The sequence below is a fragment of the Gavia stellata genome, chromosome 4 (assembly GCF_030936135.1).
Source record: "Gavia stellata isolate bGavSte3 chromosome 4, bGavSte3.hap2, whole genome shotgun sequence".
NCBI classification, from domain to species: domain Eukaryota; kingdom Metazoa; phylum Chordata; class Aves; order Gaviiformes; family Gaviidae; genus Gavia; species Gavia stellata.
The window spans coordinates 72,576,498-72,600,059 of NC_082597.1; the positions used below are offsets into that span (position 1 = coordinate 72,576,498).

The 23,562-nt window shown below is 37.2% G+C and overlaps 1 protein-coding gene across 2 annotated transcripts in view; it reads left to right on the top strand.

The window, feature by feature from the left end:
- Positions 1–669: 669 nt before the first annotated feature.
- Positions 670–23,562, top strand: part of PLEKHA5 (pleckstrin homology domain containing A5) — a 69,817-nt gene continuing 46,924 nt past the window's right edge. For both annotated transcript variants that reach the window (XM_059817030.1, XM_059817029.1), the window contains exons 1-5: positions 670–790; positions 7,141–7,245; positions 11,536–11,608; positions 15,383–15,483; positions 16,416–16,531. In XM_059817030.1, the coding sequence (XP_059673013.1) occupies positions 683–790; positions 7,141–7,245; positions 11,536–11,608; positions 15,383–15,483; positions 16,416–16,531 (503 nt within the window). In that variant the 5' untranslated portion in view covers positions 670–682. The remainder of the gene's footprint in view (positions 791–7,140; positions 7,246–11,535; positions 11,609–15,382; positions 15,484–16,415; positions 16,532–23,562) is intronic.

Consider the following 23,562-nt stretch of genomic DNA (forward strand, 5'->3'; position numbering starts at 1 on the left):
ATCCAATAAAATTCCAGAAAGCAATAAATGTTTTAATCACTTAGGGACAATTATGTGCCTTTAATCTATCATGTTTTGCCTGATAGTTTCTCCTCAGTCAGTTCTTTTCTTGGCCAGTTGAGACACTTTCTGAATCATTGGATAATAACTTAGTTTTGTTATCTTTGCATTGGTGTTGTAGAATACACAATGACATGAGAAGGTATGTGTGCGAGTCATACCTGACCTCAAGATTTTATATGTGGCTGGGTATTGGGTGTCTTACTCGCCACCAGTGCTGCAACATGTTATACGGCAGCTAGAGTGAAAACCATCAGAACTGCAATATGTGAAACTTCACAAACATGCATGTTCTCACTGAAGTGGGACAAAGCCATATGGGGTCTTTAGAAAGCATGTCTTCCCATTTCCATCTCATGCTCATACCTGTCTTTTTCCGTCCCATCAGCACCTTACCCTAATAGAAACTGCTATTTTAAAACATCTTAAAATTCATCTATAATAGATTTAAGTTTAAAACACAGTGCAGGTAACTTTAGAGTGAAGTGTGAATTGCTTTCAAATTGGAAAAGTAGGACACAGGCTGTATTAGGCTACATCTAGGGGTGCTTTTTAATAGCAGTCTGCACACACAGCATGTTCTAGTGCTTTTACATATTCTATTTTCAGGACTGCTGCAACAATGACATCTGAAGAAAAGAAGGAGCGACCAGTAAGCATGATATGTGAAGCAACTAACTATAATCTGACATCAGATTATGCTGCTCATCCAATGAGCCCTGTGGGCAGAGTAAGTCTTTATGTCCAAATTAAATTAAAATCATTCAGTTATTCCACAAGGTACTAGACAGTGCTATATATTAGTATTCCATTGAAAAAGAGAAGGAAAACATACACCTTTGTCAGGACATGTGTCTCCTTTCATGTTTAATTTGGAAACTGAGGTGTCTGAAACAAATTATCACTGAAGCTGTAATTTTTATCAGGTATCTCAGAACTTATGACTTGCACACACTTGAAGTGTTTACAGAATCTGACCTTTCTAATTGGTGTGAATGAGCAAAATCTTGAGTGAATGATGAGACATCTGGGTAAGCATTGTTATGGAAATTGCTCGATACACAAACAATTGACTAGATTTCTTCAAGTAAAATGCAGAGAATTGTATTGTGTATAAAACGGTAGTTACAAGGGAGATGGAAGGTGAACCTGTGGTACAATTAAAGGGTGGATGACACCATTTGCTGTCATTGGACCAGAAGTAGAAGTCCTGGTTTCCTAAGAAAAAATTGCTGGGAAAAGTCCTGCAGATTCCTAGGCCACCTGAATTTGTGTCCCACTTTCTCCATTCATCCAACTTCTCAGAAGGTTAAGGTAAATGCCTAGATGTTTCTCGAGGTGATAGATTCAATTATATTTATTTTAAGGTTACTGGATAAATCTGATGAGGCTGTTGTGTGCATTTTTTCCATTTTTGCACAGCTTTCATAAAAGGAAAGTGTACTTGCTACAAAACTAAGAATTTTCTGAAGTTTGCTAGGACACCAAGGTAATAACTTTGATCAGTGATGACAGACAAGAGCCCTGTAATCTTTTCTACCCAGCAGTTAACATTTAAACAATGAAAAAAGCCCCATACTTCTGCTAGTCATTGAAAACTCTGAAAACTCTAAGAAGTGCTTTTCAGCAGATTAATCCAGCCTGCAAGAGAAAAACAAACTTTGGAATGTGTTTTAACTGAGCAAATTCCATAATTTCAGAAACTTAGATTGAAACAATTTCTTTTCCGAGTGGTAGTAAACATTGTAAGGTTTCTTTAAGTGCATTTTGGAAACCTTTTTTTGTTGTTTTAAATGTCTCATTAGTCAAGCAGAATCCTTGACCTACATTAGAAAACTATTATTTAATGAGAAAAGTATCTTAATCTTTCTGTGTTTCTGAGGGGGAAAAAAGAGTCACAGATGAATTATAAACATTAACAAAACCCGTAATTTCAACTTTCATATTGTCATGTTTAGGTCCATGCAGGAAAGCCAATTTAAAACAAAACAAACCAACAACAACAAAAAACAAACCCCAAACCAGCTAAGCCCTAAAACAATCAAGCAAGCAAAAAGCCCAAGATAACTTCTTGTTAGAGCTGTAGTAGTGACGTAGATTGCAATAGTTACACAGAAAATGAGTTACAACAGAAGCGCTCCCAGATTAAATATAGGAAATTAATTACAATTTAGGAGTGTGTGTTTTACAAACGTATTTTTCACACTCCTCTCTCAAAAGAGAAGTTTAAAATGCCCTTTAGCATGTTTGTTTCATAGTGTTTAGAAGGAAATTGAGATTGCTATGGCCCAGTTACTGTAATTTCTTTACTTTCATTGATTAATGACACTTTAGCTTCCTTTGAAAATTATTATATTTTGAAAAAATAGACTTTTGTTCTACTTTTCATTTCTCCTGTCTCTTCTAGTTATTTAAATGCACTTCAAATACTAATATGATTACTGTGACTGTATGTGCAATTACTGTAGTACAGTTTTCAAATGTAAATTTGTCTGAATTACTGCAACACCATTTAAAAAGTTTTGTTTTCAGGAGATGAATGCTTGCAAAGTAGAACCACAGCTAATATTAATCAGCATTTTCTGGTGGTTATTTAAGGCTAACGAGTTGAATTGGTTTTGAAGATAACTAAATAGAAATCGCCTGCTAGTTGTACCTGGATACAACTAATTTTCTTCAATGTTCTTATTGTTGGTATCTCCCAACAGTAGAACCTGAAATTCTTAGCTGTCTTATCAGCCTTCGTGTATAATATGTAAAGGCTCTCTGTATTGCCCCACAATAGAAGAGGAGTAAAATATTTGTGAGGAAAGTATATTACAGAGGAGAAGAATGCTTTATGTTGTTGCCACACCTATTTTTTTAGGTGTTTCTGTTTTCAGAGAACTCATGAACAAGCCTAATATTGGAAGGTAATGAGGAATGAAAGAAAAGTTTGTCGTATCACTAAAGTTTCAGACAGTTGAGGGGTATAGAAATAAGTTCTCCCTTTCATTAATGTTAATTGATCCTGAATAGATATGGAACTTAGAGAAGTTTCTATTTTGTGGCAGAAAGACTCACTGGAGTCTAATGCTGCTGCTGTCTAGAGGCTAATATGAGGTGAGGCAAAAATCAGTCTCTCCCCAGAAAAAGCCTTATTTCTATTCCTCCTTTCCCACTATATACCTGATGCTGGCCAAATAACACACTACATCTCTGTCAAGTGCTGCTTCTTCCCTATTAGCTTGAAGTGTATTTCTAAACTTGAAGCCACTAGCACAGACTTCTGACTGTGAAAAAGGTCTATATAGGCTTGAGATTGCTACAGAGCTATACATTTCCACCCTTCTTTTTAAAATTAAGAAGTTGTTTCTGTAGTTGTCTTCCTTTTTATTTTTTTCCTCCACTGTTAAATCACTACCTAGAAAAATATGATTATATGTCCTGAAATGCATTCAGGGAATCAGCTTTTTAATGTGTAAAGTCAGTCATATTACCAGGCACTCTCCACAGTTCATCTCCCCTGCTCTTCATAGCTGTCCTGATTATCAGCAAAATAATGTTAACAATTTTCTCACAGTAAGTGGAATGGTGTGTTAGCCCAGGACAGCTGCTGCAGAGCGCCTGTGTCTCCATTACAGCTAGGTTGTATCAAATTGTTTAGAAATATTCATCAGTTTGTTTATAGATATTTCATACAGTGCTTAAGCCAGTCCAGCTTTAAATGGTTAGTTTAGGTATAGCTATACACGTCTTCGCAGGATTTAGGTTAGCCAGAAATTTTGGAGTAATAGTGATGAGATACATTAGCAAACAGCATAGAAAACAGGACCAACATGAAGGGCAGTATTCATGCTTAGGACCAAACATGTCTACTGTGTGTTCATGGTTTATATTCAGACTAGTCCAGTAGTGCTCCTTGTGCGTCTTACATTTTAGTCTTATCTAAAATAAATTCAGTTTGCTCTACTATGCAAACCAAAGCACAGTAAGAGTGAATGACTGGGACATTTGCTTCAAGACCAACCTCCTGGTCCAAGCTAAAATGCTGAGGTAGAAACCCACTTAGCTCATGGAAAACTGCAACATTGGAAGGCGCCAAAATTGCTTACAAAATCCAGAAGGCAGCATCATGTTGGTTTGTGGTTTGGAAGATAATGTAAGCCTTGAAGACTGGAAACATTTTTAAACAGAAGTTGAAAATAACAAAGCTTTAGCTCTCCATTCTTTGAGTTCACATGCAGAAAATTTCCCTATGAGCAAGGTTCTCAGTCCACGTTTTTCAAATATACATGCAATAAGTTTAGTGTTAATTAATTACTTTTGTGCTAGTTCTGAAGCTGGGGAAGAAGCCTCGCATAAATTCTGTGTCCTCTACCAGCTAAGCACAGAAGAGCAGCTTGCAGAGTGATGAACTGTGCAGCCCCAGCTACTGACTGGTCTGTTGCCCGGAGTTCAAAACCCTGCTGGTGTTTGTTTTCTCCAGGTTTGGGAAAGACTGGACTTCCTGGCTTCTTTCTCAGTACTGGAGCTGTACGGAGTCCTGTAGGTTCTGGTTTTGGAGGCATCACAGTTGCTGGGACCATTCCTTAGAACGGGTCAGATGGTACCAGATGTGACTATAAGTTTACTAGCTCTGTTACCTTCTACACCTTCCACCAAGTGGTTAGTAGTTGGACCCTTCATTCACTATCCTTTTCTCCTTGCCTTCTCCAGAAGCTGGAGTTGTGCAATATGTCCTGTATTTTTAGTGCTATGGGATAAAAAGTATTTGAACCCTTCAATTCTTATTTTTTTCCTTTCTTCCTGTTTCCTCAGTTTGAGATATATTAGATATGTATGTGAGAGAACATGGGATGACCAGGGATCCCAGACATAACAAGAGGAGGAGCTGATGTAAAAAGTTTGGGAACTCATAATTAGTATATATATACACCTATGATATTTCAATATCCTAAAATAGTCATTATCTCAAAGCTCAGAATTTGTTGTGAACAGTTATTCTCTTTATGCAGTGTGTGGTAAAATAATCACAAGTCGTCTAAAATGTTCTCTATATTAACTAAAATTAGAAAGCACTTCTGATGCTCTGTTTAATTAATGGAAGTTTGTATTCACAGTAGGTAAGATGTAACTCATTAAAACTTTGCTGTGAGCTCAGTGAAACTGGAGTCCATATGGTTTGTTATCAGACCTGCTTAAGAGATACCTATCTAAATTATCTGAATTTGTTAGTAGGCTTGACATTAGTAGTACTTTCTATTGTGTTTTCAGAAGCATCCTTAATGCATTAGCCATTTTACAAGCATAGGGAGTCTGGAACACTCTTGAGAGGTTTTGAACCTTTAATACCTAATGTTAGAGCAGGAATGAGTGTTACAAATTATTTCTGATCAAAATCTTGGCACAGCTCTTGTGGGCTATACCAATACAGTAGCCATAAAGGTTAACTTAGATGTAGTTAACTTTACAGTGGGCTCTGGATTGTTACAGGTTCTCTATATTCCTTTATTACAGCTGGATGTCATAATTTTCTTCACTTCTTACAAACCTTTATCCATTTTGCACTGGGAGAAATTTTCAGATGAAAATGTGAAAGAATTTTACTTTTAATTAGGTTTTCAATTGCTTGCTCGCTCTTGCTTTCCAAACAGAGTTGAGTCAAATTTCTGTATCTCCAAGGGAAATTAAAAGCACTTTGTTTTTATATTCCCTCCTGATTCTTTCCAAAAAGCAATACAAAACAGCCTTGTTTCATTGTGTTGTAGACTTAAGACAAACACACATGGTTTTTATAATGTTATTCTTTTTTGGCTAAGCTATGTTGTATTCTTCAGTTAATGGCATTGTTGACAAAAGCTGCACATCATTTTAAATTGCAGTTTTCAGTTTATGATTTTTAACCTACTGTGGAATTCTCTCTGAAGCATGAAAAACCCAACTCACTTCTGTGATGCGTGTTGAGAGAATTTCCGTAGAGAAACCCCGTGCCCTAATTTGCAACAAAAAACGAGGTTTGTTTAGCCTTCCTCCTTTAGGAACTTTGCATAACCTTATGATGAGTCTCAGTAGTAGAGATGGGGAAGTTGAAGCACAGGATTATATTGTCTAAATTCAAATGGTGGATTTGATCAGAGCCATGAACACAGCTTAAAAAACCTATTTGAACTTTACTTCTCTTGCAGAGTGGGATGCTTTGCTGTATCACATTGCATGGTCTCTAAGGCACTAATTCTTACAGAATTTAAACCACAAGTAAAGGTTCAATTTATTTAGTTGCAGAATAAACTTTCTAAATGTAGCCTGGAAAGAATGAAGTGTGAATTGGCAAAGTGCTGCATGTTTCTTTATTCCTTTTCCAATTTCTTTTGGTTACTCAAGTAGAAAAAGGATAAAAATCTAAAATGGGTTATTTATCCTACTTCTCTTAATCATCTGTGATCACTGCATAGCTCTAAGGTTGTAAAAGGTATAAGCAACAGCAGATACAAGCGCTAGAGTTTGAAGGCAAAAGATTCAAAGTAGGCCTTAGTGCAAGCAGGTAAAATAATGAATATTCAAACCAGCCAAGAGATCATAGAGCGAATGGTTCTTGAGGGGGAAGAAAGAATAAAAAAAAAGTTAGTATATGTTAAGAAAGGGACGGTTATATCTTGTTGAAATCTGAACGTGTCTTCATGCATTAGGCCAGTGTTGGAAGCAGGAAAGAGGAGAATTTTCTTCCCAGCTGACGTAATTTTTCATAATTAATAATAGTTCTGTTAGTTTTACTTTTCTTTCTACAGCTTGGTAGGCTTTCTACCTACCTTGTAAGAAGGTCAGATATGTATTTGGTTGTTTTTTCTTGTTAAAAAAATTTTTTAAGTACTTGATTGAGATTTGTCTTTAAATTTTCTGCAGAGGAAAAAGAAAGAAATGCTGAAGCCAGCAGCAGAACCATCATAATAATTATTTATCTAAAAAAGGAATATAGTTTGTATTCTCCAATCCTCCAGAGGAACATGTATAAGAAAAAGATCTTAAAGAAAAGAAAATGTGTTAGGATTTTTCAACAGATACTGATGTCATATTTTGTTTAACCTGTTCAATTCAATCTAGACATCACGATCTTCAAAGAAGGTTCATAATTTCGGAAAGAGATCAAACTCAATAAAGAGAAATCCTAATGCACCAGTTGTCAGACGTGGCTGGCTCTACAAACAGGTACTCTTCCCCTTTCCCCACCTTCTTTTTTTTCTTTTTTTTGGTAAGGTGTATAATGTACAAAAGAATCATTTGCATAAAATACAATGATAGCAATACCAGAGTGAAGCTATAAACCCTGAGGAACTGTCACATGGTATTTTAATTAACTAGCTGCTTATTGGATAACATTCTGATACAAGTGAGTAAGACATCAGACAAGTACAGAACATTGATATATTGTATATAGATACCTTTCTCTAAAATACACAAAGGGCTTGAAGAATCTAGGCAGATGTTGGTAGTAAATAGCTGAAAGAATTTCAGGCATGCTGAGATGATAGGACAAGGATGTATGGCCCAGCATATTGTTTGTTTAAATTCTGAAGTTTCTTTTGTTAGGCTGTATCTCTTATTTTTTTTTTTTTTTTAAAAGTAAGTAAATATTTTCAATAACAAATTGGAAATCAAGCAGGTTTTTCACGTATGAAAAGAAAGAGGAATGCCTGTTTTCTTAACTCATAGATGACCATCTTAAAACCAGAAATCATTTTAGTTTTTCCTATTGAATGTAAACTAATCTGAAATATGTGCTTTTTAGTATTTATTCACACTGTACCTAGCCTGCTGTAGAATTGCTATTCTGCAATACCAGACCACTTGCACTTTCTTGCTCTGCAGGGAATCAGAGTAGAGTAGGTTGATCAAAAAATTGAACAACAAAAATGATTAGGCCATATTAGGAATATATTTTATAAATCATGTAAACTCAGCTGAGGCAAATGTGTATATGTAGTTTTGAATCTGCATTGTCATTTACTGTCCCTACTCTGATAGCCTGGTATGACCCATGTAGCTTTTAGATGTGATTGATGAGTCAGTTTTTACAAATTACTATCAAAAAAAAAAGATTTTGAAGTATCTGCTTAGTAGAAGATTTTTCCGTGTTCAGATAGCCTTGTGGCCTCTACTCTCATTCAATGTTGAGTGTGAAAAGTTGTCACAAAGGTGAGAGATTTTTTTGCTTTGTTTTGGGGCTATTAAACTTTGTAGTGTGAAAAAAAAGTCAGTCTATTCCTGAAGTAATGTTTTCTGGATTTTTTAATTAAATGAGGCAATTAACTTAATTGAAATATGAAATCTGAATTATAGCACAGGTGGTTGTGCACATGAGTATCTGTGTTATCTTTGCTGCCTACTTCTGAATAAGTTAGATTCATGATGATCTGGCTTTTCATTCTGAGGTCCTTTGTAGTGAGTTTTATATGTATGAAAAGATATGGTTATGTACCTGAACTAACTTAGTGGAATGCTCTGAAGATTCTAGCTGTTTTATGTGGCTTGTCTTACATCAAACTATGGATATTCAGCATATAAAGTAGTACAAATATGTTGCTTTCCTAAAAATTATACTCTATGTTCATATTACCAAGTCCATTTTAGTGTACAATTGTATTATTTTACTAATGAAGAAACAGTAGCTATGTTTTAGGTCACAGAATTATGATGGTTGGAAGGGACCTCACAACCTCCCCTGCTCAAGTAGGCTCAGTTAGAGGAGGTTGTCCAGGACTGTGTCCAGCTGGGTTTTGAATATCCTCACAGATGGAGACTGCACCACAACTTTTCTGGGCAACCTGTGCCAGTGTTTGATCACTCTCACAGTAAAAAAGTTTACCTCTGCTCAGGTGGAATTTCATGTTTCTTAATTTGTGCCCATTGCCTCTTGTCCTGTCACTGGGCACCACTGGGAAGAGTTTGGCTCTATCGTCTTTACACTCTTTCATCAGGTATTTATGCACGTTGATAAGATGCCCCCTGAGCTGTCCTTTCTCCAGGCTGAACAGTCCCAGCTCTCTCAGCCTCTCTTCATATGAAAGATGCTCCAATCCCTTGATCATCTTTGCCGCCCTTTGCTGGATCCACTCCAATATGTCCGTGTTCCTCTTGTACCAGTGAGCCCAGCACTGAACCCAGCGCTCCAGCTAGACCTCAGTAGTGCTGAGAAGAGAGGAAGGATGTCCTCCCTCCATCTGTTGGCAACGCTGCTAATGCAGTCCAGGATGCTGTTGGCCTTCTTTGCCATGAGAGTGCATTGCTGGCTCATGATCAGCTTGTTGTCCACCAGGACCCCCCAGGTCTTTCTCCACAGAGCTCCTTTTTAGCTGATCAGCCACAGTGTATACTGGTGCATGGGGTTGTTCCTCTCCAGATGGAGGACTAAGCATTTCCCTTTGTTGAACTTCATAAGATACTTCTCTGCCCAATTTCCCAGCCTGTTGAGGTCCCTCTGAATGACAGCACAACCATCTGCTGTTATCAGCCACTCTTCATAGTTTGTATTATTTACAAACTTTCTGAGGGTGCATTCTGTCCCAGTGTGGGGGTTAAATAGCCTTGGCCACAGTATCAATCCCTGGGGTAGACCACTAGCAACTGGCTGCCACTGGTGCCACTGATCAGCACTCTCTGGGCCTCATAGTTCAACCAGTTTTCGATCCACCTCACTGTCAAAATGCATACCGTTGGACAGGGTTTATGTGTAAAATGATTTAAATGCTGTGATGTTGGATTGGTTTTTGTACGAAAAGGGGTTGCTGTATGTTTTCATGTTGTAGCAGTAATTGAAAGCCATTTTAGTCAAGAGTTTTACCAACAGGTACTATCTTCAGAAATTTACAGTGAAAGCTTGTGCAGGTTTCTTTTTGATAGTAAGATAACTTTCTTAACATGTTTACGTAATCACAGAGAACAGAAAGTTCTGTTTGACTCAGGGTGTGCTGTCTCATTGCCTGTAATGCTATTCTTCTCTCATTTTTCTACTAATTTTTAAGTCCACAGTCAACTCTCTTTTTTGGAAGGTGTTTACTGTGAACATACTGTTACCACATTATGACATAATCGCCATCAAGAGGGAACAATAATGAGTAAATCCACTGATACAAAAAGGATGTACTTCAAAGTAGGAAATAATTTAAAATATGAGAACCACACAATCATTTTGTGTGCCTCTCTGCTGTGTCTGAAAAGGACCGAAAGGTCATTCCTAGCGTGTCTCATTGCTGGCAGGATTTTACATGTGGCCGTGTAGAAACCTGCTGGTGTTTTTGAGTGAATGGGATAAATGTGACATTGCGTAACAGCCTCTTCGGAAAGTTTGTCTGAGGGTTTGTGATAATCCTTTATACTGAAGTAGTTTGGGTATTTTCACACTGTACAGTTGATTTTTATGGCCAGTGTCCTTTGGGCCAGGGGTCTGGCATCCTAATCCGCTACCGAGTCAGTGGCCTTGTCAGTGAGGTGAGGAAGGCAGTCCTCTCTCCTTGTGCCTGCCTTTCCAGCTGTGAAATAGGAGCTGACTGCTATGGGCAGTGCTTCCAGACGTCATTAGTGTCTGTTAAACCACTTTGAGGTCCTCAGAAGGAAGGTGCTATAAAGCGTTTAGTTATTCTATTTATGAAAATGTTTGTGGCAAAGGATTTTTTAACTTCTTCTGAATGATATTTCCTAGCTCATGCTTGCCCTTTCTTCTTCCTTCAGCTCGATTTCCCCACCCCAAAAAGAGCAGAGCTTGAAATAAGAGGCTAAAAATTATGCTGACTTTTCTCAAGAAAAATCTGAAACAGCCCCAAAACCAAACCCACACCACCCCACAATTTTTCATTATAGAATCACTCTTTTTGGCTGTCACAAAACCTATTTACTACAAGAATATTGATAATTCACACATACCTTTCTTCTTGGAACAGATTAACATATTTATTAAATCTGATTCTACTAGGATGTGTGCGCTGCAGTGCTCTGGCTTATTTACACTGCAGTAGTGGTGGCAGTCTTTCATTCTGAGTTGTGCAGTGTAAATTGGTTATAAGCATAAAAGAAAATGAAATTGCTTTAGGAATAAACTTTATTTGGAAAAAAAATTGCTCTAGATATGAGTGGTAGTAGAAGATGAAGTTCAGCAGAGAGTTTCTTCAGAAAACAAAGGATGATGTACCCCGAGTATTGCCTTTCTCTTTTCCTTTTTAAAAAAGTATACATTTTTTTCAGTTAACTGTAGATTGTAGTCTCTAGCATACTAAAATAATGGGCTCTCATTTAATGGATTCTTGAATCGTGTTAACTTCAGGCTTCTTGTGTTACAATCTTTGTTTGCAGTGTCAAGTCTGTGATGAGAAGTCAATGATACTTAAAATATCTTAGCCAAGAAAATTAATTACTAGCACATCTCCACTGTTATGTAGTACCTGGTTTACCTTATGAACTATTAACAGTCTGAAAGTTCTTACTTGATCACTTTGATTAATACAGGATAGTACTGGAATGAAGTTGTGGAAGAAACGGTGGTTTGTGCTCTCAGATCTGTGTCTCTTCTATTACAGAGGTAAGTTCCACTCCAGAAAGCTTCGTTTGCTAATTTTACTGGAAGCAGATAAATTTTGACACACCACTCAAATGTAAGAAAAATGAAGCTGCTACTTAACTTAATGGGTAAAATAGCTGTATAGCTGTCAATATCTGGGCCTGCTACTTTTATCTTTTTTTTCTTTCCTCCTTTTTTCTTAATTACCAATTTCACATAATTGTTTCCTGCCTGTCAGGTACGCTCAAAGGGCAAACCCATTCACAGCCACCTCTTTTATTAAGTTCTGGATTATAGTTTTTTCACTGCTTCTGATGTTAGGAAGTAGATATGCCAGGTTAAATCTGATTTTTCATGCAAACGAAGTAACTGAAGTGGGGATAAGAAAGGGATAGTGCAGGGCAGCTGAAATTCTGCCTTTGGAATGATAAAAAGGATGTATATGCCTTTTGGGAATCTAATCAGTGTTCGTGAACACTTATAAAGTGAAACATTTCCCAATTCCTTATGAGTAGACATCTCTGCTGTATTTGGAACAAAGAAATCTGTTAGTACCCTGATGTAGCTACGTGAGACTTATTTTACATGGGAAAAATTAGCTGCTTATAATTCTAGTCTGGAGATAATGTATGCTAGAAAACCGATTCCTTCACCATTACAGATTATTAACTGTAGTGCTCCTGAGGGGATAAACAAATGGGATTTGTGCATACAGAAACATATTCAATCCTGAAATAAGGTGTAAGACCGTAATAGTTTAAAGGAGGCTAAGAGCACAGAAGATTGTAAAGCATGGTAAAATAGAGGAAAATGAAGTTAAGGCCATCTGCAGTCTTGTGAAGGGTAAGAAAGGGTTTCAGTTTAGGATGGGACTTCAGAATTGGTAGAAGTGTTGTTGATGCTGATGATGCTGAAAGCAGTGAGTGATGAATTTAAAATGCTGTTCTGTTAAAGTGCAGCATGGTTCTATTCTAATCGAGACCAATCAGGTCATGAAGCACAAAAGCTTTGTCTTTGTAACTGTTTCAGTTAAGAAATTCTGAATTATTGATATATAGTCATTAGGCTTTGTTTCTTTACCCCCAAGTATACGTAGTTGGATAAACCACTGCTGAGTCAAAATTAAGCTATAATTTCAGCCATGGAGGCATCGATTGTGATACAGTTACACTGTATTTAGTTAAGTGGTCATTATATACTCTGTCCTTTCTTATAGGGTTTTCTTATTTTAAACAAGTCTTCAGGCTCTCTCTTCCAAAGAGTGTAAAGAAAGTGCTGCTTTGTAGCTGCCTGAAGAACGGATTAAATTGACTTAAATCACTGCATGTGAAGTATCTCAAATTAAAACAAAAAAGCAATAAGCAAAACCAACAACAAATAAAATAAATCCAAACAGCTCTATAATCTCACTTTTTCATTTCTACATGTTGGTTTGCCAAATAAGCTGAAATACAAGCAGAATAGTCTAAATTGTTTACATTATAAACTTAGCTATCGTTCACTTACTAGAAAGCAGTTAAAGCTGATAAACTGTAATTAAACATGTATAGTGATAGTCTTAAAGGTATTAGAAATGGCTACTAAAATATAAAAAACTTGCACGCTAAACCCTGTGCTTTTATGTTTTTGTTAATTCTGTCTCAGATATTGAAAAAATTGAAAGGGAGGAGCCATGCGCTTACTCCCAGATCTCAAACAGTGTTTCTGGTTACGCGACTGTGGTGGTTGGGTTTTTTTGGTTTTGATTTTTGGTTTTGTTAGTAAATCTTACTGAACTTTTACAGTTGTGCTACAATGGTAGTAGCTAATGTTTAAATCTAATTTGTAGATGAAAAGAAAAATTATTTCATTGTATTTTTTCAGAGCTTAGAGAATACTCTTTTTCTGTTTCATGGAGGGATAAAAGACTGTCAGCTTTCATATTGGAAGGTTATTGTTGCAACAAATAAAAGATTTTAGAGCTGGACAGAAGATCTCCTGTTTTTCTCTTGTATTATTAATACACAGTATACAAGTAAAGATGGGTATGGGGCAGTGTAATGTGTAGATAAAAGCTAGTCTGATGGGAAACAGATTTTGAAAATCTGGAAATGGAATGTAGCAGTATGTCTTTAACAAAGACCAAAGTCCTCCAGACACGCAGCTGTTCAGTGGAACAAAGATGCTTAATGCTTTTATATGGCACTAGTGGGTGTAACTTAGTCATAAGACAGAGTATAATCTAGCAGAAGGGAATTTTTTCCCCAAAACAGCAGTCCAAATAAAGTAAACCCCAGCATTTGCCATGCATTCTGGGACAGGGGAAAAAAGGCAGATTTTTTTGAGTGTGTGTGGCTAGCAAGAAGTAAATATTTGAGAGGGGGAGATGGGATGGTTTCAGGCATACTTATGGGTAGAGTTGGGTACCTGAAAATAAATCTACTCCCTTCATTTCTTTTCTACCTTTTAATCAAAATAATTTTATGCTCAGTTCTCCAATTAAATAACTACCCAAGAAAGCATAATTTTTACATCTAACATGTAATGCTAATATGGCTGGGCAGAGCTTTCCCTGTATGAATAACTTCAATAAAAGTTGTGGCTTTTCAGAATTTAGTGAGTAAAGAGAACCGGGAAAAGATTTTTAAATCCAGGCATAAGAGGTAGTCCTTTTGTGCTGTTAATGTGTATTTTCGGTCTAACAGTATAAATTTTCTTTGCTTGAAACTTTGGAATATCTATGTTATCATCTTAATTTCATAGATCATAGTCATTTGTGTGGGCAGTATCTTTAACTAAGAGAAGTGTTACGGGGAACAGTCTCCTAAGGTACTCGTTGTGAATAGAAGTTCTGTATCTGAAATACAATTAAGATTGACTTTGTGAATTGCATCCAATTATTACTTTATTAAAGTATAATTGGATTTAAGAGCTGGTTGTCCCTTCCAATTAAAATGTGACTTTATTATTGTAATGTCTTGTTCTAAATTTTACAAAAAAACAATGTTCTCGAAAAAAAGGGTGTTTGGTTTGGGGAATTTTTGTTTGTTTTTTACAAATGATCTGAAACATATGCATTCTTACAAATATAATATAATTGAGTGTAAACTGTTCATAGGAATTATAACAAGCTCATAGTTTCATATGCCTGATATCAGAAGAGGAATGCGCAAATTTTCTCAAAGACCAGCAATCATAAACAGTAGTTAAAAATACTTCCGCTCTCATCGGTATTTGCAATTTTTACTGAGCCGGCAATAGATAACAGGTATGGTTCTTGTCACTGAATTAGAGGCTTGACTTCCATCTACTTTTCAGCTTTGAAGTCGTATGCAGGTAAGCACTGATTCCCAGAAAAACTCTAGGTGAAGCTATTTGTGGTGTTTTCCGTAAGGTAGCAGATTCCATAAGGTAGCTCATGTACTTTAACTTACAGAGCTGGCACTCTCAGGAGGGTTTTTTACGCTTGTCCATCTTGGGAAAAAGTTGAAGGTGGCCGTATTGAAATGGCCTGGATTTCACAGTGCTTAGCAGGTTTTTGGGGGCTCACGCTTGTGTGATGCAGGTTCTGTGGCATGTATTGGCAGAGGGGGACTGCACAATTGCTCTGGTGGACTGAACACTTCTGAGACTGTATACAGGCACCTACATAACAAATCAGTGTGGCTTTCTGATTCTCTAATGCATTTTCTTCTGAGGTAAACTTCTTGTTACTGGTCTTGTGTTGTCAAGTTCAGAGTTTTACTGAAGGGTCTGAATAGAAATATTACATGTCAAAACACTTTGTTTCTCTAATCAAAGACTACACATTCACAGATGAGAAAGAAGAAGGAATACTAGGTAGCATACTTCTACCTAGTTTTCAGATATCTGTGCTTTCTCCTGAGGACCATATTAACCGCAAATATGCCTTTAAGGTAAGGGAATCAAATTTTCAGTTTAATTTTGTGTCTGAAAGCACAATAGTCTAGTGAACAGAACTCATTTTACTGAATTGTTATGCAAAACAGGATTGACAAACAGCTTCTGAGACTGATTTTCGCATAATACAGTAGCAGAGAATTCAAGTATTTAGCCTGATGCAAATATAGACATAATTACTAGAATAAGAAAATGGATGAATATAACTTATTATTAGTCTTTTATTTTTAGTTCATGGATCTTAAATACTGTGTGGTATATTTAGAATTGTAAACTGTATCCGCAGTTAGACTTATCCCACTAATGAAAGTTCTTTAGTTATTTAGATACAAAGTATCTTTACATATAAATAAAAATAAGGTTTTATTATCACTTAAATCACAGTATTACATGAATCATTGTTAGGAGTGTTTCACAGCTAATATTTTTAATCATAATTTAAATCACTCTACTAAGTATTTTCTCTTGACTTTTTTTGTTTGTTTGTTTTATGAGCTCCTTTTGGCTCTTCTTTTGGCCTCCTAAGCAACACATCATTTATTTACTATGGTAAGTACAAATTAAAACTTACCGTATTATTCAGACTGCAAAAATCTATGCCAAAATCTTATTTATAATAATTATATTAATTTGCAATAATGGATAGTTAAGATAGGTTTTTTTAATAGAGTGAAGAAATATAAGGGCTTTTTATTGAGTGTATTAATGAAGAAGCAGCTATGATTGGAAATTACAGGCAATTATTTTGAAAATATGAATGCAGTGATAGAGAAATATTGACGTATTCCTTCTGATATGTTTTCTGATAATATTATTTGCAGAAATCTTACTATAGAAAACATTAGATCGAGTGTATTAACATTACTTGCCTTTTTTCTTTTACAGAATCTTACATTTTTATTGCAATGACCATGTCATTTCCAATCAGGCAGCTCATCCAAACATGAGGACCTATTATTTCTGCACAGATACAGGGAAGGAAATGGAGTTGTGGATGAAAGCCATGACAGATGCAGCACTTGTGCAGACAGAGCCTGTGAAAAGGTAACGTGGATTTTCAAAACGGTGGCACAGTGTATTTCTTCCTCATATGTAGTTTGATTTATTTAAATGAAAGTGCATACCTTAAAATAGAATGTAAATTGGCTGAAATAATTTCTCCTTATATTGAAGAACCCTTACTAATTTAACAATGTTGGACAAAATTTTGAAGTAGTAAAAATAATTTAAGTTCTGTGGTGAATATGGATGCCTTAAGAATAAAGGGTTAGAGGACAAAAACCTGACTAGTCCCTTTAGCCAGCGGCATCAAAAGTCCAATGGCAAGTACTATGTGCAGGCACATTTGACTTCCCCAGCCCTCTTGATTGAATAGCAATAGCAGCTCAGCTGGTGGTAGTCTTTGGCTTAAACTTGTCATAAGTCTCAAATTCACAACCATAGTTTTTGGCTAAATTAAACAGTTGCACTTGTGGGCAACCTGTGGGGAGCCATTCTTGTTCATCATTAAGCTGTCATCAAATTTATGATGATCTGTCATCAAATTTACCTGATCTGGAGCCTTATCCTTTGTGTATCCATGTGTTGACAATGAAAAGCAAGTTATCACTGGAAGCCTTGTGTTCTCAGAAACCGAATATTGTCTGTTGCTGTCTATCCAGTAAGAGTCATTTTCTCTCTCAATGTCGTCCTTTGGGTTGGCTCCATGTCATCTGTAATGGAAACCCCAGCAATGGAAAACTTAAAAGCTTCTCATTATTGATGGCACAGAAATTATTGCTGATGGATGCTGTCACTTGATCTACTTCTGCACTCTGTTACTTCCTGCTACACTGGAGCTAAATGAATGGAAGCAATGCTGAGAAATTTTAAGTTTAAAAAAAAACAGAAGAGAGAAAAAAAAAAGTAAAAAATTCCATAGACACTGATACCAAAGAAGGAAAAGGTACAATTTTTGTGGAAGAGTGAGCACATTGAACTTACTGTCAAAATACAAGTAGTCTTTCTGAATTTTGCATCACTAGTGCAAGTCATTCCTGTTAACTTCTTCCTGACATTTCTATATTCCATGTTCCAGTATGGTGCTGGCAGAAGCATAAAATTAAATGCAGACTGATTAGACACTTTTAATCTTAGATGTTTTAATATTTTGTGAGCTTCTCAGTCAAACGTAATAAAACTTTTACTTACACCAATCTATGGGATATTCAGAAGGATGCCTATAAACTGAGAACACTTTTAAATTTGTACCTGTGCAACCATTTAGTCACTGATCTTAAACAAAAGTTTGGAATCTTAGCTTTCATCTCTAATACCCTTTAAATATAGATAGTATATGAAGTATTTCATTCTTTGCATTGGACAGCATAGTGAAATAGCTTCATAGAAAAATACATTGTTCTTTGCGCTATGGAAGAATAACACATGTGCTTCAAGCTCTCAGCTGTCATGTTTATTTTTCCCAGAATTACTGAAAAGAAAAGATTTAAGCTTGTAGAAAGAAGGAGTGGCAGGTTCAATTACCACAATGACATTTGATCTGATTATGTATGATTTCATATTAAATATGAAGATGCTATGTTCTTTGTTTCCTGTAACCCTCCTCTTATTTGGAAACAATAGATGATATGGGGAAGGGATAAGCAGAGTGAGATAGAGCATAAGCAAGTAGATATTTAATACCATTTTCACCTTTTCATTTCTTCGTTCAGAGCTTTTAAGAGATTGCACTTAAAAGAATGGTGTTACTTTTGACAAAATAAAATATCTCATTTAGTTTAGTGAATAATAATCTGAAAAATCAATTTTGGTTTGCAGTTGAAGTGTATTGTAGATGGCTGTGGTAGCTTGCAGATGGAGAAATTATTAAACCAAATCAGACCCACTTAACTTCAAACAAAAATCATGTATTGATTGTATAAGCACTTCGTAGGGGGAATAATACTGAAGTGAGCCATTCTGAATCTCTTTGAACCAGTGAAACGACCTTCATTTGGTGTTTGCAATACCGTGAAGATGGAACATCTGAAGAGGATGTCTCTGTAGTAGAAAAAAATAACTTGAAAAACATACTTCTCCATAAGACAGAGCCTCCTTAATAAGTGTCGTCTTCATAGTCTCTCCCATAATAGTCAATACTCTATAGAAGATATTTAGTACACCTAATTATATAGACATATGTTACATTATTACTTGTGACATTTCTTTTAACATAAGAAGCAATCCAAAATGGTAATGTAAATATCCATTTTTTTGTGCAGTTTACTAATATAGCTGTACAGTCAAGTTTGCTGCTTCAGAGCCTAGCAAGATTCGTAGTGAGCTCACCCTGGTGCCTGGCACAGCTTTGTAGGCTAGTCATCCTTCTAGACTGCGGTGCCGGGTCTGCTCTAACAAGACGGATGTGCAGTCCGCTGCCATGAAGGGTGTTCCAATCTCCTGAAATGCTTGGCCATGCACTCCTACACCCTTCTTTCAGCCACAGCACCTGTTCCAGCACTGACGTCTGCCTATTTCAGGTGTTTGGCGGTGCATAGGCAAATGGTGGGGATTCCCAATACAGCTGAGTTTATTTTACACTTTTCATCCAGCTGTACATGCTCCTGCAATCTGCCTTGCATTGCTTCTGGTGCTTATCTTACTCCTCGGTGAATCAGTGCAGCACACTAAATGAGTAGAGAAGCACTCAGCAGCAAAATCAGTAGTCTTCTGCCTGGATATCACAGGCAGAATGGGCTTGCCAGCAGCCGAAACAAGTGTCAGAAAAGCAACAAGAAAAGCAACTTATGTAACACCATCTTGTTGTTTTAATTCAGGCAAGAAACCTTAGAATGAAACAGAAGTAGATGTGACCTCTTTGAAAAGTTTGTTAGTAGTCTTGAAATAATTACTTGAGAGAAAATACATTTCAAGACCAGTGAAGTCTCAAAGACTTTCATGTGTGTTAGCTATAATAAGGAAGAAAATCCTTCAGACATCTGTTTTCTAAAGAATCCATTTTTTGGCTACCAAACCAGTTCTTAAAATGAACCATGTACCAGGATATGATCTTATCCAGAAGAAATACTGTTTCTTCTCTGTAAAAAATCTGTTAAGTATTAAGTATTGTATTACCTCATCTCTAAGTAACCTAAAGTTTGGCATGCACATAGCTCTAAGCATAAATTATTTTGATTCAGTCAAATTCAGCCAGTGCCTTTGTTTCTCAATTGTATTTATTCTAGACGTTCTAACATGGTACTGAATACAGTTTTCTAACAGACCAGATACTTACGATACAACAGCTAGAGTTATTAAGAACTTACTTCCTTAAATACTTATGAAAGCTGATGTTGAGCCACTATTAAGTGCTTGCTAATATAATATAAATTGCCCAATGATAAGTTAGAGTTTTTACAGTATAGTTCTTTAAATGTAGAAGTCAACATACTTTACTGCTTATGATACTCTGGAAATCCAAACACAGCAGTTTGTTAAATTGAATGTGTGGTGGTTGACCCTGGCTGGACGTCAGGTGCCCACCAAAGCTGCTCTATCACTCCCCTTCCTCAGCTGAACAGGGGAGAGAAAATACAATGAAAGGCTCACGGGTCAAGAGAAGGACAGGGAGATCACTGACCATTACCATCACGGGCAAAACAGACTTGACTTGGGGAAACTAGTTTAACTTATTACCAATCAAAACCCCTCCCTTCTTCCTGGACTCAGCTTCATTCCCGATTTTCTCTACTTCCTCCCCCCGAGCAACACAGGGGGACAGGCAATGGGGGGTTGCGGTCAGTTCATCACACATTAGTTTCTGCCGCTCCTTCCTCCTCACACTTTTCCCCTGCTCCAGCATGGGGTCTCTCCCATGGGAGACAGTTCTCCATGAACTTCTCCAATGCAGGTCCTTCCCACGGGCTGCAGTTCTTCACCAACCACTCCAGCATGGGTCCTTCCCATGAGGTGCAGCCCTTCAGGAACAGACTGCTCCAGCGTGGGTCCCCCACGGGGTCACAAGTCCTGCCAGCAAACCTGCTCCAGCATGGGTTCCTCTGTCTCTATGGGGCCACAGGTCCTGCCATGAGCCTGCTCCAGCGTGGGCTTCCCACAGCGTCACAGCCTCCTACAGGCATCCACCTGCTCCGGCGTGGGGTCTTCCACGGGCTGCAGGTGGATATCTGCTCCACCGTGGACCTCCATGGGCTGCAGGGGACAGCCTGCCTCACCATGGTCTTCACCACGGGCTGCAGGGGAATCTCTGCTCCCGTGCCTGGAGCATCTCCTTCCCCTCCTTCTTCACTGACCTTGGTGTCTGCAGAGTTGTTTCTCTCACATATTCTCACTCCTCTCTTCTCCGGCTGTTGTTGCGCAGTTGTTTCTCCCCTTTCTTAAATATGTTATCACAGAGGTGCTACTACCATTGCTGAAGGGCTGAGCCTTGGCCAGTGGCAGGTCCATCTTGGAGCCGGCTGGCATTGGCTCTGTCAGATGCAGGGGAAGCTTCTAGCAGCTTCTCACAGAAGCCACCCCTGTAGCCCCCCCGCTACCAAAACTTTGCCATGCAAACCCAATACAGAATGTTTCAGCTTTAAATAATTTCACAACTACAACCTGTATTTTTCTGAGGTTGTGAGTTCCTTGGAGAGAAAAAAGATAATAGGAATGTTAAAAACACTAAGTTGTTGAGGTTTTGCCTGGTTTTCAACAAAATATTCTTACTTTCCGCATCTAGTTAGCCACATAATACAGAAATGAGATACTGAGGTGAGAAAATAAAAATGTAACCGTATCTTTTACAACTCATCTGCAGTCACAGCAGAAAAACTCCCTTCTGATGTATAACTGCAGGGAAGGACAAATATTATTTGGTCCTATTGACTTAACTGTAATTACTCCTTTCTAAACATTTTTGTTTTAATTTTACCTAGATAGTAAATCCAAGTTTAATAATGTACTGAGAGACCTATCAAAATAATTAAACACAAATATGTTAGTGAGGAACTATTTAAGCTTATGACTCAAACAGCCTCTCTGGATTAGCAAAACATTACTCATTCCATGTTGTATCACTGCAGACCACAGTTAAGTTGTATCTATGAGTACTGATTGCTTGCTTGTGTTTGTAGATGGTAGTATCCACCAACATACTGACTTAACATTTTTACCTTAAATGCTGATTTCTCTACTCTCCCATGTTTAAGAGCATCTTTTTTCTATGCTTTTGCTGTCAGCTGTGTGTGCTAGAGCCTTTTGTTTCTTCTGAGTGATGCAGCATGTACTAAGAAAAGATTATTTTTTTTTTTCTCCTCCTAGTGTAGTTACTTTCCCTGAACAACATAAGCTAAGCTGCCAAAAAAGCACTTGTTAGCATAGCGACATCCACAGTGGGCTTATACTGACGTCACTGTGTTTGGAAAAGATGGCTTTTTCTTTTCAAATACTTTTGCCTGCCTTTGTTAAATCACGGTCCTCACATCCATCTGATACTTAATTACATGCCCCCCAATGCTTTCAGAATTTTTTATTTATATAAACCAGCAGAAAATAGTACTTTTCCTGTATTACTGTTCCAGACATACTCTTCCTGTTTGATTGTAGAAATCTATAAATTGCATTCAGTGTGTGCTGAAAGACGTGTTCAATGCTCATTCTCTTTGTCTTCTCCCTCTCCCATCCTCAAAATACCCTGCAAGTCTTGTTGAATGTCTTTGAGACCTAGATATAAATATGAAGTCAAATATAAATATGGATTTATGTTTCTTACATTTACCTATTATTTTTTGCTAATTCTTTCCCATTTGGATCCTTTGCTGTGGAAAGAGATCTCTTGCTCTCTCGGAGTTGACTGATTGGATGCACAAAGTTAAAGGAGAGCCCAGAAGTCTATTTGAATGTCAGTCATTCAGCCTCTACACCATCACAAAGAATGTCAGATATAAATGCTTGGCTCTGCTGTGTATAACCATAGTAACAAGTGATACAGCATACAGAATGCATGGAAAAACAATTCTGTGATTTTTGGGGTTTGTTGTTTTTCAATTAAGACAGACAGTGGAAAGTGCTATGATACTGTAAATCGAACACTGTGCCAAGTCTTGGCTGTGCCACATATCTGATGAATGTCCTTAGAGATGCCACTCTCCCTCTGCACCACAGATTTTCCGTCTGTAAAATGGCAACTGCTTCTCTGCTGTAAAGGACCTTGAGAAAGATTGACATAAAGTGCTATATAAAGGGGGTAGGTGGTACTATTAAGGCATGTTTCATCTATTAATGCCCATGTTTAGGACTATTTGCAAGGTAGTCCTTACATTTATTTGTAAATTCTTGAGCACTGGCTGGAAACTGAAATTTTAACACCCTTTTTTGACTTGATAATTGTGGGAAATGGAGATTTTCATTTGCTTTCCTGTTTGGGGAATTCCTTTAGTTTGTGGTAGAACACTGGGTAGTACAGTTTTGAGGTGGGAGGGAGGATGTGATCCAGTTTTTTTCCATAACCTTGAGAAGGAACCTAGCCAGAAATGTTTGGTCTTGGGAACAATTTAAAGTCTTGGGGGGAAAAAAATAAAAAGAAAACACCTCACTTTTAAATTGCAGTAGGAGATTAGCGGAGCATTTCTTTGCTGGTACTTGGAAATTGTAAAAAAGATGACGTAGGTATAGCAGTTCCACCACACGTGTCCTCCCCCCACAAAAGTCTACATAAGAACTGGTTCTACATCGAGAGGTTTTTTCTCTCTAAAAGTTATGGTTGGCAGAAATATTACCCTCTCCTTTCTGCTAGCAGAAAACATCAGATGTATCTAACCTCTGCATTTAAGTGATGTATGAGGAAAAAACACTGTGTTTAAAAATAATGCTGATGCATGTAGCCAAAGAGATGTTCATGCTAGATTGTTGGTATGAATGTTTTCATTTGCAATACATTTGACATGTAATAGTCACTGAAAGAAAAGGACTATTTTGAGCTACTTACATTAATAGAGTGAATTTTGGAGGACTTTTATAACATTATGAAGTATCAAGCAGAGATTGGGATCATCACAACTACGTCAGGAAAGAGGCATGGGGAAAAATCACATCCCTTT